The sequence below is a fragment of the Gallinula chloropus genome, assembly GCF_964237585.1.
Source record: "Gallinula chloropus genome assembly, chromosome: 4".
NCBI classification, from domain to species: Eukaryota; Metazoa; Chordata; class Aves; order Gruiformes; family Rallidae; genus Gallinula; species Gallinula chloropus.
In genome coordinates, this window is record NC_140088.1 from 42098043 (window position 1) to 42115231 (window position 17189).

Below are 17189 nucleotides of genomic sequence, written 5' to 3' on the forward strand. Positions count from 1 at the left end.
AGACTAAACCCAAATATTCTCAGATATATTCACACATGTAACTTATTATATTTAAGTCTTACAATGATAGGGAAAGAGTCTATAAACTGATTTGTCAGCTGCAAATAACTCTTATTTGCATTACTGAAAAAAATTAGGTAAAAGGTAGCTTTAGGACTAGCTCTGCACTAGTCAGGAACTGAGTACCAAATACAAGAAGCCACAGTGCTATAGTGCTATTCTTAATTCAAGCAGTTGGTTTTGGTCCTACAGAGCAATTACTCCAGCATACCCAGCCTAAGCTAACACAGGATTCACCCCACGCAAGGGTCTCTCTCCAGAAGGGAATTCATGGCTCTCATTTCAAACATCCTTCCAACTGCCTTGCACCACCTGGAAAACAACAAAGTACCTGAGCACTGGGTCCTAAAAATATTAAAGGTCACTTTAATAAACACCATTTGGTTTAGGGACAAATATAGCCCTCCATAACCAATCCAAATGCCTAAGTAAATCAGTGTACAGACATACAAAAAGGATGGAAATACTTCCTATCTGGGTGAAGGGCTACTATACAAGCAACTCTAGGCAAGCACCATCTTCTTACTCTGTGTTTTCATTAGGACTAGGAGGAGGTACAGGAAAAGACAACCTCAGGCTCCAAGGCACCTTGGTAAACAAACAAAAAAATCTCACGGATTTACTGGCAATATAGATGAAATCACAAAATAGGGGTACAACAGAGGTAGATTTACCCCCTAAAAATGTTATTTCAACAGCACTGCACAGAATGCCTTTGACTCAGTCTTCAACTCATGCTGACTTGACATCTGTCCCCGTTTTCTTCTCTTCAGACAATTCTATAATGGCCTTCAGCTCAGCTTCAGAGAACTTAGGGGTCAGTGCCACATTGTCATAATCAAATTCTTCATCAAGTGAGAATGGTTGAACATCATCCCCTAGTAGCTGTAATGAGGAAAAACAGATACATAAACAATATCACTGCAACTGATGATAAGGAAGCTCAAAATATAAACTTCTAATTAATTTTTAATTAAACTATATTTTCTGAGTCTAGCAGTCTCAGCTGTTTAAGCTCTTTTTAAGTAAAAGAATAAATTCAATTATTCAATTTGACCTAATTTAAGCCATTTAATGTGCCCCATTTGTACTGTACTGTATCTGAATGAGTATCATTAGCTAATTTTGCTCAAGGGAAGGAATCTAAAAACCTCCCTTGCACACATCTATTACATTGCTGCCACTTGCAGCAGCAGGGCTGCGGGGATATGGACGCATTATGTACAGCTACATTAAATTTCAAAGACAGACTCCATATTCTTAGAACTCAGATAGTATCACATAAAGCTTTGGTTTACATGCATCTGATACCAATGTAACATACTTCCCAGAACACAGTTTCAGCAAATGAAATGCCTGGAGTGAGCAAAATTACACATAATCAGTTTTCAGACTCTAGTAATTTCTTTTCACCATCTCAGAGATATGCAAGTGGCTGGTTTGGATTTCTTGTGTGATGAACATAGAATCTTAGTGCATTTGCCAATATTTGCTTTGCTGACATAGTGTATAGCATTTCTGTACCACCTCATTGAAACATCCCAGAACAAATGGTCTGCCTATAAAATAATGAAAACAAATAACTATGGCAGGCTGCATGCTGATAAGGAACTGCAGGGGCCATAACACAAAAGGTTTATGATAAGCAGTTACATAAAATTAATTCCAGAGCTACACCTTCAGTGCCCAAATTGTACAGGAATGCTCCTTATCCTTCCAGGAGTTAATATAAAACATCTAGAAATTCCAACCATGACAAAGTCCTTGAGGGCTCTATTTCAAAGATTTAAGTGCTTCAGTAACACATCAGCAAAACATTTAAGCACATGATTATTTTTTCAAACTGCTGTCATAACCTCAATGAAGCCAATGACTACTGACATATTTGAAGTTAAGAACACAGTTGTTTTGCTAAAAGGGAGAATAAACACTCAGCATCTTTTGGTCACTGCTCAGTTTAGAAGGCAAAGCATCCCACACAATTTCTGGCAGCGTTTTATGAGAAGCTGTATTAACACAGTTAATGCCATCTAATCAGAGAAGTGGTAGCCAGATTCCTCTCTGATGACTGGGCACCTGACAGATACAGTATCGAGTACCTTCCAAGTACCTACATTTTTATTAATAAACTGTAATATTGCCTAATCAGGAAATATTTTGCTGGTTTTGTATAACTTTATTAATGATCTGTATTGCTTAGTGTTCTAGGGACCTGTCTTACATTGGCTTCACTACATGCAGGAGCATATAAATCACCCTAGATGCAGACCATGGACATTTATAAATGAGAAAAAACAAACTTAGTAGATAGATTTGGTCTAGAACACAGTCCTCATTCTGCATGCAAATACATCTTGCTTAGGTCTACAGAATATCCCAGGTAAACCATTATCAGCTTTTATAAACAGCACATTCAAAAGTGTTTACATGAGACAAAGCCTGCACATGAGCTCACTTTCCCATTAAGGCTGAGGTCAACTCATGTTCATGTCCAGTTTCATCTTTTCCACAGAAAGCCACCTAAAATTCCATGCCAGTAAGGGTAACAACAATCCAGTTTCCCACAGCCTCCTCCTAGAGAAACTGATGCATTACAGTCTGGATAAGTAGTCCATGCTGTGGATTGAGAACTGGCTGACAGGCTGCACGCAGAGGATGGTGGTAAACAGCTCTTTTTCACACTGGCAACCTGTCACAAGTGGGGTCCCCCAGGGATCAATATTGTGCCAGATGCTGTTTAAAATCTTCATAAGTGATCTCAATGATGAGATCAAATGCACCCTGATGAAGTTTGTGGATGATACCAAACTGAATGGGGAAGTCAACACTTCAGAAGGGATAGCAACCCTGCAAGAAGACCTATATAGGCTGGAAGAATGGGCCAACAAGAACCTTAAGAAGTTCAACATGGAAAATTGTAAGGTCTCACACCTGAAAAAACATAATAGGGGAGTGCAGCACAGACTGGGATCCGCCTGGTTGGAGAGCAGCTCTGTGGAAAGGGATCTGGTGGTCAACAAGCTCAATATGAGTGAACAGTGTGCTTCAGTAGCAAGGAAAGCCAACAGGATGCTGGGTTGCATCAACAAAGGTGTCACCAGCAGAAATAAAGAAGTCATTATCCTAACTCTACCCAGCACTTATCAGGCCACACCTGGAATACTGTGTTCAGTTTTGGTCCCCGTTATACAAAAAAGATGGGGACAGGATGGAGAGGACCCAGAGAATGGCCACAGAGGTGATCAGAAGACAGGCAAGCCTGCCATATGAGGAAAGGCTGATTGAACTGGGCTTGTTCAGCCTTGCGAAAAGGCAGCTTAGGGGTGACCTCATCATTTAAGTTCCAGTACTTAAAGAGTGGCTAGAAAGAAGACTGTGACCCCCTTTTCACATGGAAAAGGTGAGGGCTAACGGGTACAAGTTACTCTTGGGGAGATTTCAATTGGATTCTATAGGAAAATTTTTCACAATAATAACAATCAGCCATTGTAACCCTGGGTAACAGTTGAATTCCCCAACATTTAACACCTTTTAAGATTGGGCTGGGTAGGGTGCTAAGCCATCTTGTCTAGATGGAGCTTTTGCCCAAAAAGTTTGGATCAGATGACCCTTGAGACCTCTTCCAAGTTGATATCCTATGATTCTATGAACTGGCACTAGCAAACAGGGTTCATTACTACCTATCTTAGCAGAAATACAAAACACTTCTAAAATATGATGCAAGGTGCAAATATTTTTCAGTTGGTTTGGTTGTAAAAGTATTAGTTACAGCTTCTATAGGCAACTAAGCTGCAAAGAGTTTAAATTACTGTAAGCCTTCCTAGAAATTTTACAAAAACAAGTCTGTTCTTCCCCATGTCATTCCAGAAACGTTTTAAAAGGAGGAAAAAAATTGTTTAAAAAAAAATCGACCCCAAAAGTTAACTGAAATTAGATGCCAAAGTAGAACATATCCAACTTCACTGTTAACAATTTTTCTGTTACCCACTCCTTGCACATTTGAAAAGTTTATTCACATTGCATATTTATCAGCGTGCTTCATCTCTCAAACGAGTACTCAAAGCACTAGGGATTCTTTTTTTGCTTTTTCTCCCAAGAAGCCATTCACGTCAACCTTTCATGCAGACAAGCAATCTAAAATTTTTATACTGCAAACTGCAATTTTGATCCATTTCAAAAGGAAGGTATTTTGCAATAGAACACTAAATCTCCGGAACTGATGAAGTTATTATCTTGTTATTTTTGCCTAAGAAGCTGAGAGTAGTATGTGAATTTCAGGTGTCTAATTTATCATCTAATTGAAATCTTTTTGAGAGCTCTCTGGGAATAAAATTTTGCTCTATTAGAGAACTGCCAGTTTGCTTAAGATTGCTCCTGTGATTTACTCTCTGAAGAAATAATAATTTTCATTTACAGTTCCTGAATGTCCAAATTAAAAGGAAAAGAATGAAATGTTCATATTAATAACTGAAATATTATGCTAGAGGCTGTTTTACACAGCCATGTTGCAAATAAAATGCTTTAAAGTTGAGACTTCCAAAAGTCTATTAATAATTGGCAACTTTTTATTATTCAGTTAACTGAACTGTTCATCTCTGTCCTAAAACCTTTATTTCTAAGTAATTATGGCACTCTCTGATTCACATGTTCAAATTATATAAAGGATACACATACACTCACCAATGATTTCATTGTATACTCAAGGGAAAAGTTACTAGTTCAATAACAATAAGTAAAAAGTGGTGTCGGGGGGAGGAATGTATGCTATTATGTGATATATGCTTAATACATACTGGGATATTTGGCAGAAAAAAAAAGAGTTTGCCTTGAGCTTCAGGCACTGGATTTAGAATCAATAAGACCTGAACAATTTCTACTTCTGCTTCATCATTCTGGACAAGTCACTCAATCTCTGTGTCTTTATTAGCCTCTGAGAGGGTAACTCTTCCATCTTCCTCCACTAAGTCAATCCTGTCTTTGAGTTCTTCCTCATTATTGTTCCATTTACGCACAGAATTTAGAAGAAAAAACCTCATCTGAGGCCCATCAGTAAAACTTTAAACCAAAGGAACTCAATGGAATCTGTATTTTAGGCTATCTATCTATGCTGCCACTCCGTTGATAAATGGTCAATACTTTTTTGAATGCTCAAACTTAAGACAAAAACCTGAAAACGGAAGAGTAGAATACATCTTTCCTAAACCCAGTCATAAAAATTATGCTTCTTGATTAAACTAGTAAATTAGCCAAAACTGTCAGCCTGAAACTCTGCCTGTGGACAGAGAAATATTACATCTTAGGACAAATGCCTACAGCAAGTGGAATTACTTACTTTCTGGAGGTGCTTATCTGCCCCTCTTGGTGACAAAGACTAAATTAGACAGGTGAGAAGAACCCCACTTCAAATGCATCTTTATAGCGAGTGGATGGAACCATGCATTTGATAGAACTTGTCTGTATGCAGGGGGGAAATAAGAATCAAGACAGACCCTAGAAAGCAGACATTAAGACATACTGTTAATTTAAAATAAATATTATTGTTTATGAAAGAAAGTGTTAAGTAGAACTAAAAGAGTAAGTATCTGGGTAAGGAAGGTAAATGTTCTTTCATAATGTACTTCAGCCACGGAATGAATGGTGTTTCAATGTTCAGCGGCCTGTGAGACATGTATGTTACACTCTCAAAACTGAAATCCAAGAACACATTTATGTCTAACACCTGGGAAGAAAGATGAAGCAACACTATTGAACAATGCCAATAATTTGATGTGTCATTTACTAAGACTCTTCCCCATACGTTTTGACAGAAGACATTTTGAGGGAGACAAGCTGTTCTTTAACAATTAGCCAAGTAATACACTGAGTATTATCAGAGCTTTTTTTTAAACTTTCCCTAGCAATATGTTCAGAGATGTACACCTACATATAAAGTTCTTCACCAATATGTCCATAGCACAGACTTCTGACATCCTACTTTGCTCTATTAAGCTTGTTTATTATCCATAGGGAATGGTTTTCCACGGTCTGTGAAAAGCAACAAGGCAGCCACAAGCTTGTTTTGATGGACAGAGAACTGTCTCATTTCAAAGCAGGGATGTCTCCAGCAGGGCGGACTTTGGTTTGTTTAGGAAACTGATTGACAGAGTCCCTTGGAAGGCAGTCCTGAAGAGCAAAGGTATCCAGGAAGGCTGGGCATTGTTTAAGAAGGAAATCTTAAAAGTTGCAGGAGAGGACAGCCCGACGTGCTGAAAGACAAGCCTGTGGGAAGACCATTCTTAACACACAGTTTTGGCTGGAACTCAATGAAAAAAAGAGTTTATGGTATTTAGAAGAAGGGACAGGCAACTCAGGAGGATTACAAAGGTGTCACAAAGTTACACAGGGAGAAAATTAGAAAGGCTAAAGTCCAACTGGAAGTTAATCTGGCTTCTGTCATAAAAAACAATAAAAATACTTCTGTAAACACATCAGCAACAAAAGATGGGCTGAGGAGGATCTCCATTCTTTCCTGGGTGTGGGGGGAAACAAAGGATGAGGAAGGAGATGGGTTTGTTCAGCCTGGAGAAGAGAAGGCTGCAGGGCAGGCCTCATTGCAGCCTTCCAGTGCCTGAAGGGAGCAGAGAAACAGGAGGGGAATCAGCTTTTTAAAAGGGTAGATAATGGCAGGACAAGGGGGATGGATTGAAGCTAAAGGAGGGGAGGTTTAGATTAGATATGAGGGGAAAACTTTTTACAGAGAGAGTGGTGAGGTGCTGGAACGGGCTGCCCAGTGAAGGGGTGGGTGCCCCATCCCTGGGGGTGTTCAAGGCCAGGTTGGATGGGGCCCTGGGCAACCTTGTGTAGCTCCAAGCCTGGAGGTTGGTGGCCCTGCCTGTGGCAGGGGGGCTGGAGCTCTGTGATCCTTGGGGTCCCTTCCAACACAGACCATTCTATGATTCTATGATTTATGAAAAGACTGAAGCTCCCATAATCCAAGGGAAAATGGTTAGCAACCTGCTTCACTACTTAGACACACACAGAGATCTATGGGGCTGGATGAATCCTCCCCAGGGTACTGAAGGAGCTGGTCTAAGTGCTTCCTAAGCCACTGTCCATCATTTATCAGCAGTCCTGACTAAACCAGGGAGGTCCCAGTTGACTGGAGGTTTGCCGAAGTGATGCCACACAAGTTAATGTGTTAGATTAATGGTTGAACTCAATGATCTTAAAAGTTTCTTCCAACCTAAATTATCCTGTGATTCTATTGCTGGAAAAATACTGCCACAACGCAAGGCAAGACAATTTTCAAGGTAATGACAGTTCGAAGCATCGAGGAGGTTTAAAATGAACCTGTTCAGTCTTGACACTTTTAAAAATCAGGCCACAGTTAAAATATCAAAATGAAGGCACAAATACATGTATAATTTAGGAGAAAGACTGCCTTCATCTGGAGTAGCCTGGCACCAACCAAACAGTTGTGAAAATCCTAAGTCTTTCTTCTTGAAAAATGCAGCAACCCTTAACCAATGTAATAATACTCAGTTTCTCTTTCATAACCCAACTTTTCCTCAAATGGAAATGAATTTTGCATGCAGTGGGATCTTCATCTATTTTTCATGAATTATAGTTTAAACAGTCACATGAAATCCTTTATGAACACTGCAGGCTGCTAAAACCCTCCTTCTTTGGTTTTATACAAATGTTATCAAATGAGAAAACTGTAAAACCTCATTCTAGAGTGTTTTTCTGTGTGCCAATGGGTATTTCTCAAGGCAAAAAAACCCCATTGAATTATGTCAATCCCTAGGGAAAAATGTGAGTATTTTTATTCTCAGAACAGTGGGTATCAAAGCTTGAAAGGTCATTTCAGAACATTTACTCTTTCCCAAAGCAGACTTGTTCCTTATAGTAAAGAATTTATTGCAAAGAACTAAACACAGTTGAGTTCAGAAAAGGAGGCACCATATGCACTGCCAAAACATCAATGCTTCACTGGTCACACATCATTTATAAACTTGATTTAAGCCTCATGGGACATCAAAAAGCATATGAAACTATCAAAAATGGCCCATTTTAGCCAGAAGCTAACTTCAGCTTCTATTGCAATGATAAGGCAGGGGGAAAGCATGGTGAAGAATCCTCTGCAACAGTAACATTCCCAAAAGTTAATGCTTACACACCAACTATTTGAATAGGAAGCTTAATGACTTCAAATAAGCCTGTGAGCAATCCATACCTTCTGTTCCAGTTTCAAAAGAACTGAAATTCTGAATTCTAAATTAAAGCTTGTATTGATTGTGTCTGATTAAAAGACTCAGACTCCATAATGCAAATCTCTCCATACCAGACAGAGGCAATGCACATCCTCAGCAGTGTCTTGCTACTTCTCCTTTCCAAGAGGAAAAATCTCAATTCTTATCACAATATATTCTAAACTCCTTTCTTCTTTTAAATGTCAGGTTAAAGCAATCATTCTCTACCTCCCTGTTGCAGAAGACCGTTCCTGTACTCAGCCCAATGAGAACTGCAGGATCTAAGATCATGACATCACTAGAAAATGAAATGGGCCATCATTCTACATAAGTGATGATTTTTAAAAGGTTGTGAAGAGTGAAAGTTTACTTTAACATTCTGAGTTACGCTAATTAAATATTAAGAAGCCCACACACTGCTTGAAGCACTGAAGTACACATTTTGAAGATACACGATTATATAGTAGCACTGTGTTACTACAAGGTTAATAGTACCTTTCTATTAGAGTGTTTATCTTAATGTAGTTAAGGTTTCATTAATAATTTAACAATTAATAATGTGATTTGTTAATTCATAGCAGTTCCATCCACTCCATCTATACCTCTTTGTTCTTGTGAAAATAACGTTAGAAGCCAATAGGTAAAAAAAACTCACCCCAAACCCCCAGTGTTTAAATAAATCAATCTGACCTCATACCTCTTGGGCTTTGCTGTCTGATGGCTGTGGAACTGACAAGGTCCTGAACTTCAGTTGAACAGGCTTATCAAAAATGGGTGTACAATGAGTCACTGTCTCTTCCACCTCTCCTGGGAGAACTAATGACCCTGTTGAATAAAAATTAGTCAACTTTACCATTCCATTCGATGTATAAATTAGCAAAATCCTGTGTAAAATTCTGTAGTTCCCAGACACATGTGGAAGCTCAATAGTCAAAGTGTGCTGTATTTATTGTTGCATAATGTATGATATAGACAGCTATCTTTAAAACAGATTCATGCAGTCCTGAGCTAAAATCTAGACAATAAAATACCTTAAAGAAAACTCAAACTTTGTTGAAAGTAGACAGGTGGCTTCTCTTTCTCATAGGACAGTTAATTAAAAATCTGATGTAGATGCTCCTGAACACAGAGAACACCTGGGATTAGATTAGTCTCTTTTGTAACAAAGGAAGGTCAGTCCTGAGCAGAGATGTCTACAGCAGGAGTTACAAAACACCAGACTGAACCCTGGCCTTGATACTGATTAGCTGGGCAGTCTCAACTCTCTTCTGCTAGAGTTTCACCACCTGTACATGGGATAGGAAGAATCTTTACAAAGCATCTTAACATGACTGTCCCAAAAGGTTAAGTAGAAATACCTGGTAGAAGTACTAATATTCCCCATTACAGTGCCAAGTGACTCTCCTGTCCAAGGATCTGTCCAGGAAGAATCTAGAAGATGCACTCAAGTCACATAGTCTGACTTGGCTGGCCCTGTGTGAAGCCAGGAGATGGACTCAATAATCCTTACAGGTCCCTCTCAACTCTGTGATTATATGATCTTTTAACAGATGTTTGATCCTCTCTGAGCTTTCTAAGAACAGGTACTTGAGAGGACTTACCTATATCCAAGACACAGGAACCTGTAACCTCTCCACACAGGCAGGATTTGATCAAATGCAGAGGGTTTCTGAATTTTCTTTCCTCTACATACTTCAGCAAAACATTCATAGTGGGAAGAGTGAGTTTGTTTTCTATGACAGCTCAGAAGGATACGCTTTAGGTTTAGAAATACCTTTTAACATGAATCAAATCTCAGTTCTGCTACAGCACAGATGTGTCCATCTTGTCTCAGTAATGTTTTTATGAAGGAACTTAGGACCATATGTCTTGCAACTTAGTCAAAGGATTATGTGAATCTACCTACTATTTTTTTCTGGCTGATACATAAGTTTCATTACAGCTTTATACTACATTTTAGTAGCTTGATTTGCTCTTGAAATCTCAGAATATGTTTTCAAAGCATTTCTTAAATGTTAGTTCATTGAAGCAACAAGAGGGTACATAGATCCAAGGTGAAAAGGAAGAAGTGGTGATTTATCTCTACCTGCACTCTTTTACAAGTAGTGGAGCTACAAATCTCATTCTCCTGTAAATCTGCATTTGAAACTAATGGCTTCCTAGCTGGGACTTATCCATGTTCAAATACTTCATTTAGTTTTCTTCTGGGAATTGTGCACCATTTCAAAACCAGCAGGGCTTTGGATACAGCAGAACGTTCTTTAACAAGAGCTGAATTCATGCCATTGGGTATCTCGTTCCTGAATTTTTGTCTTTTGGACCACGATTCACATATAAATTAGCATTTCCAGTTTTCATCCCCATTCTCTTGGTTGCTTATATCTATGTCTAGTCATCTATATACTTTCGGTACTCGGTCTCAGCAGGACATCTGATCTATTTCTGCATCAGTTATATAAGCAAGCTTCCTGAAAAGAACAGTGCAGTCCACAGGTATATATTGCTGTGTCTTCACACACACTGGAAATTTTGGAATTTTGTATCACCTCCTGATACAAACACTGATTATTTCTGTACTACGAAGCTTTCCCACCCCAACAGACCAATCTGTAGAGAGAACATGAGGAGGAAGCGCTGTTACACAACCGTCTGGCAGCGGCTCAGAAAGACAACTCTTAAAAATTAGGACAACAGAAGGAAATTTATTTTTGCTTTTAGCAAGAAGCGCCTGTCATACTCAGAATGTCAATTCCACTATTTTAAGGCTCGTTAGTAATGCAATAAAAAAAAGGTTTCAAATTCTTTTCAATCACCCCATAAGAATGGGGTAATCAACCTTTGTTTGTCAGTAGATATTCCAGAAATGAGCCCCATCGCCCCATCCTGGCTGCATTACAGGGCATGGAAGCCTAATGGGTAAATGCTGCTTTCCCCAATATTGGCCAATCAAGAAACTCCTTCAGAGAGGAAAAATTAGGGAGTTTTGACAGTCCTCCTTCTCAGTGGGACCTCCCAAAAGAACCTTAGACTATTCTAAGTTGTAGCCAGTACTTCACAGCTGGTTTAGGCTGATGCTACAGTACTAGCGGATGATGATGCTAATTAAGCTCTAATTATGTTCTCTGTGGAGATGATTAATTAGCAACAGGAAAGCCTTTGATACTGCCAACAGCACTATAGACAGATAACTAAGCAGGCAGTGAAATCAAAAATCTGATAAGATATTTTGAAATGCATTTCTCCTCATACCACAAATAATCAACTGGATGATGTGACAGTGAACTCCATTGATTCTACTCAAGTCCACCATACTTCAATGAGGGTGTATTTGATGAATTGTTTTCTCCTCCTTTCCCTCCCCCACACGATAGTCTCACAGAAAGCAATTCCTAAATCTATGAACAATGCTGAGTTGGGGTTTTTTTGCTCATTATGTACTACTGAAATTAATTGTACCTGTAGAAAAAAAAAAAGAATCTATTGGCACAAACTTGATTTGAACTTTGAAGAGTGAAGTTCAAAGTCTTGCCTAAATCTTTAGCTTTATTGTAGCCTAATGATGCTCAAACTAACACAGGTTTTACCACTTTCAGACACTACATTTCACGAAAACGCTGCTGATGGAGCGCTGAGGAGGGAGGTGGTGATAATGAAAAAAGCCTAAAAGCTAAATTTTGCTGTCTTCTCTGATTCTCAGGCTTCAGGCTGTTAGGTCTGAAGAATTACCTAGTGTGAAATTATCTTGAGGCACTGCTAAATGGATCATAAAGACTGAAGGAGAAAAAGACATACACCAGCTTAGGCGGGGGGGGGCATACTTGAAAAAATCCATGTAATTTAACTCTGAATCCTCCTCTTCAACCTGGGTATGTTGGTACAAAATATACATCATAAGGAAAATAACAGATATTGATATAATTTTCCTAAAGAATTATTTAAATAACGAAACAATTATGCTTGGCCTCAGCTTCAAAGCATCTGAGTCGCTTGGGTTCTCCTCAACCTCAGTGGGTTACAGAAAACTGGGACTTTGAAATACAAATTTACCTCAGAGCTCCAAGCTAGATTAGGATAAGTCTCTGATATTCTTGCCTGTGCAGCCTCAATCATACATTTAATTGTTCCTATTCTAATTTTATCTTGCATTTAAAAAGTAACATACTCAAGGTCTCTAGACATGCTTTTACATATTTTATACTTTATACAAGTATGACCTATTATTGCATAACTATCCTCTGAGCCCTGCAGGAATTGATTTGTCACCAGTCCTGGAGAGAAATTCTGTTGCCCAAACATAGGAGCTAGGCATTCTCCATCCATCCCTGGAGAAAGCCTGATCATCTCTATTGTTGCCTTAAGCTACTTAGAGTTACAGATTAAATTCCGTGAAAAAGAGCGATTAAACAGTCCACCCTACACATGCTGTCTCTACACAATGCATTAAAGCTATGCTTTAGGGCAGCAATTTCACTTTGCCAATCATGGTTTACTGTGCCAAAGCCCCACAATGCAGAGCAGTGCCCTGGTTTTCAGCTCACTGCTGTCAAAGGAAAACAGCTACAAGGAATTTGCATACAGGCCAAATCTATTGTTTTGTTTGTTTTAAGAAGCAGCTGTCTGCATTCACACCTTGAAAGACATTGGACTCACCACAGTGAGCTGGGAAGGGGAAAAAAAAAAAAAGGAGAGGGGAGGGGAAAAAAAAGGAAAACCACCCCACTAGAATGATTCTTCCAGGACATCTCCTCAAAAGCATTGATTTAGATGGGACATTTTAACACCTATTTTCTATCATGCTTTTCACACTGTCAACTTTGAGCCACTTCTGCTTAAGTGTAAGTATTCACTGTACTGATGTACAGTTGCTTACTGATCTGTCCTTTCAAGTTAAACGAGGTACAGAGATACTGGACTGTTGCCAATAACATCTAGAGATAAAAGCTCTATTTCCAAGGTATGACATTTCTCATTAGGTGTCCTAGCTTGTTTTGCCAATATGAGGTCTTAAATGTATCATATGTTCTGACATACAGGTGGCAGCATTTAAAAAGACCATCCAAAGAACATCTCTCAAATTTGTGTCACACTTTGCCTCACTTACAAACTAACTGGAGTTCTTCAGAATTAATCCTTTATTAGGGTGGTCAACAGGGATATTACTTTATATTGCTCTATTATTCTAAACAATAGAAGAGATGCAATTTTATATTTTATTTTGCATTTTGTTGCCATGGTTTCAACAGGAGTAAGATTATATTTCTCTTACTATGAAGCTTATCAGGTGAGTTTTCACATGTAAAACAACTATCAAACTTTAAGCCAGGAGTCAAGAGAAAAACTTCTCATTTTCACTCAGCTATTATCTCAACTGAAGAAAAAAATGGGCAAGACCCCAGCTGTGGGTTTCCCAAACACAAATTTGGATGCCGTTCACCTTCCTTTCAGAGTTTAGAACAAATAATTAGTTCTGGCTATGCAGTGTTTCTATGTTATAAAACATAAATGCTTCATGTTCTTCATGAGCACTCTTGATTCCTTAGGGGTTGACAGGACTTGTGCAAAGCATTTGACACTGTCCTGCATGATATCCTTGTCTCTAAATTGGAGAGACATGGATTTGACAGGTGGACATAAGGAATTAGCTGGACAGCTGCACTCAAAAAGTTGTGGTCAATGGCTCAATGTCCAAGTGGAGACCAGTGACAGGTGGCATTCCTCAGGCATCAGTTTTGAGACTGGCACTGGTTAACATCTTTGTCAGTGTTACAGACAGTAGGATCAAGTGCACCCTCAGCAAGTCTGCCAAGGACACCAAGTTGTGTGGTGCAGTTGACACATTGGAGGGAAGATCCCAAGGGGATCTTGACAGGATTGAGAGGTGACTGAGGTTCACACATGTGAACTGTGTGAAGTTCAACAAGGCCAAGCACAAGGTCCTGCACATGGGTTGGCACAATCCCAAGCACAACTACAAGCTGGGTGGAGAATGGATTGAGAGTGCCCTCAGGAGAAGGGCTTGGGAGTGCTGATTTATGTAAAGCTCAACATAAAACAGCAATGAAGGCTTGCAGCCCAGAAAGCCAACTGTATATTGGGCTGCACCAAAACCAGCATGTCCAGAAAGGCAAGGGAGGTGATTCTGCCGCTCTGTGTGGCTTGCATAAAGTGCTATTCAGACAGGATAAGCAGATAATTTTTGTCACTCTCATCTTATTGAAATGCAGTCTGTTTTACTAAGCTTTCTAGATGTATGTGATTAACATTTACTCTTGCACACACACAAATATATAGAAACTGCTGAAAAGCCTGGGAGACAGGCAAGGTCTGGCACGGTCCAGAAAGTGGCAAGATGTCCCCAAGCTCTGGCAGAGCTCTTCTTTCCTCCCTGCCCTGCTTGTTATTTTAGCGTTGGGCTTGTGTCTCATTATCCATTTTAAGGCCTGTTTTGAACGACAGATACCTAACACTACTGCCATGAACTAGATATGGACAATTCTCAAATCCTTATGATACAAATGAAATGTGGGTTTCAGTTTCCAGCAGTAAGCCTCAGCTTTTTTTAATACTATTACTGGAATTTAGGACATAAACACAATGTGAAAAGTGGGCACACAGGAATACTGCACTCAAAAGAAGACTTTGATGGCTGTACCTGATACAGCACTGCTATCTTACTCCCCCCTTCCTGAAATGCCCAGGTTGGAGAAAGAATATTTGCTGCAAACCTATCTTATGTTGGTTTATTACTGTCTTCTGTCTTATAGCCAAGCTCCAAATATGCAACAACTGAAAGTCTCTAAGCCCTCTGACTTCATTGGAATTCTGCAAATACAAAAAGGAAAGACTAATCAAATCTTTAACTGATTAGACATAATAATCAATGGCAATAATCACGGACCGGAGGACCAAAGTCCTGCTCTAACAGCTTCTTTTAGTGACCTTAAGAAAATCCCTTAATCTGTGTGGCTCTGTTTCTCTGTGCAGTCACACATAGAGATGAGGAAAATATATTTAATCATAAAAAGGCTTTCAACTCTGGTGGTAATAAAGAACACAAGCACCTATGTTAGAGAAGTAACTATGCACACTAGGTTTCTATTTGTTTTAGAGATGGAAGAGTCGTTATTACAGATGTATGGAACCGTTCAACACAATTCAAGTGTTCATAACTGAAATACTTAAAGTAGTTCATTAAGTTCAGAATCAGTCTCATCTATTTTAAGCCCATTTAATAGGTAGCAACAGCTTTTTCATTAAATACTTCCACTTCATAGAACTCTCACCACCCAATATTTGTGGAGAAACTTCTGAAAGCAAAATATTTCCATACAAAACAGAAGCACAGAAAAGTGTGGAAATGTTGCTAACAAGTAGTGGTTTATAATTCTGAAAAATACTGGGGAAAAAATAACTGCTCACCAGGACACAAATATTCCTTATGATTCATTATCTCTTTACCTCTTAGAGTGAGGAAATGAGTAGCTTGATTAAGGTAATCTGGGCAATCGGGGGAATTTTCTAGCAATAGAAGAACTGAGGAAGAACATCTTTTTTTATAGAAGAAATGGTGCCTTAACATTGATACACTTGCATCTAAAGACAGACCATGATAGAGAATATGAAGTGTGATGAACCTACCACTGCATGTCTCTTCATCTGTGTCCATATCTTCCAACTCTAAGTACTTGTCCACCTGCCATAAAAAACCCACATTGGACAACAGATTAAAACACAGAATCACAAGGTTGGAAAAGACCTTTGAAGATCAAGTCCAACCATTCCCATCCTATGCTAAACCATATCCTTAAGTACCTCATCAACCCTTTTTTTGAACACATCCAGGGAAGGTGACTCAACCACCTCCCTGGGCAGCCTGTGCCAGGCCCTGACAACTCTTTCAGTAAAAATTTTTTTGCTAGTGTCCTATCTGTCCCTGCCCTGGCACAGCTTGAGGCCGTTTTCCCTTGTCCTATCTCCTGTCACCTCACTGAAAAGACCACCACCCACCTCTCTACCACCTCCCTTCAGGTAGTTGTAGGTGGTGATAATGTCTCTCCTCAGCTTCCTCTTCTCCAAGCTAAACCTCACCAGCTCCCTCAGCTGCTCCTCATAGGATTTGCCCTCCAACCCCTTCCCCAGCCTGGTTGCCCTTCTCTGCACTCGCTCCAGGACCTCAATGCCCTTCTTATGGTGAGGAGCCCAGAACTGGACACAGTACTCAAGGTGCAGCCTCACCAATGCCGAGTACAGGGGCACAATCACCTCCACAGACCTACTGGCCACACTATTTCTGATACAAACCAGGATGCCATTGGCTTTCCTGGCCACCTGGGCACACTGCTGGCTCATATTCAGCCTGCAGTCACCCAACACCCCCAGGTCCTTCTCTTTCTGACAGCTCTCCAGCCAGTCTCCCCCAAGTCTGTAGTGCTGCGTGGGGTTGTTATGTCCCATGTGCAGCACTCTACACTTGGCCACGTTAAACTTCATCCCACTGGTCTCAGCCAGACTGGTCCAGTCTGTTCAGATCCCTCTGAAGAGCCTTCCTACCCTCAGGCAGATCAACACTTCCTCCTAGTTTAGTGTCATCTGCAAACTTAGTGATGGAGCATTCAGTCCCTTCATCAAGGTCATTAATAAAGATGTTGAATAAGACTGGACCCAGGACCTCCAGCTGGATTTGGTTCCATTCACCACCACCCTTTGGGCCCGTCCATCCAGCCAGTTTTTAATCCAGCTGAGGGTCCACCTGTCAAGGCCTGTGGCAGACAGTTTCTCAGTCAGAATGCTGAGAAATGGTGTCAAAGGCTTCCACTTCATTTCTTATAGTACAATGTAGAGCAAAGCAGAAACACATTACATTGTCATCTTCATTCTTCCCTGCATTTTTCCAACATG

The 17189-nt window shown here is 39.8% G+C and overlaps 1 protein-coding gene across 1 annotated transcript in view; it reads right to left on the bottom strand.

The window, feature by feature from the left end:
* Positions 1-660: 660 nt before the first annotated feature.
* Positions 661-17189, bottom strand: part of IFTAP (intraflagellar transport associated protein) — a 42162-nt gene continuing 25633 nt past the window's right edge. The window contains exons 6-8 of the mRNA XM_084263926.1: positions 15930-15984; positions 8989-9116; positions 661-945 (exon numbers count right to left, since the gene is read on the bottom strand). Coding sequence (XP_084120052.1) covers positions 793-945; positions 8989-9116; positions 15930-15984 — 336 coding nt within the window. The 3' untranslated portion in view covers positions 661-792. The remainder of the gene's footprint in view (positions 946-8988; positions 9117-15929; positions 15985-17189) is intronic.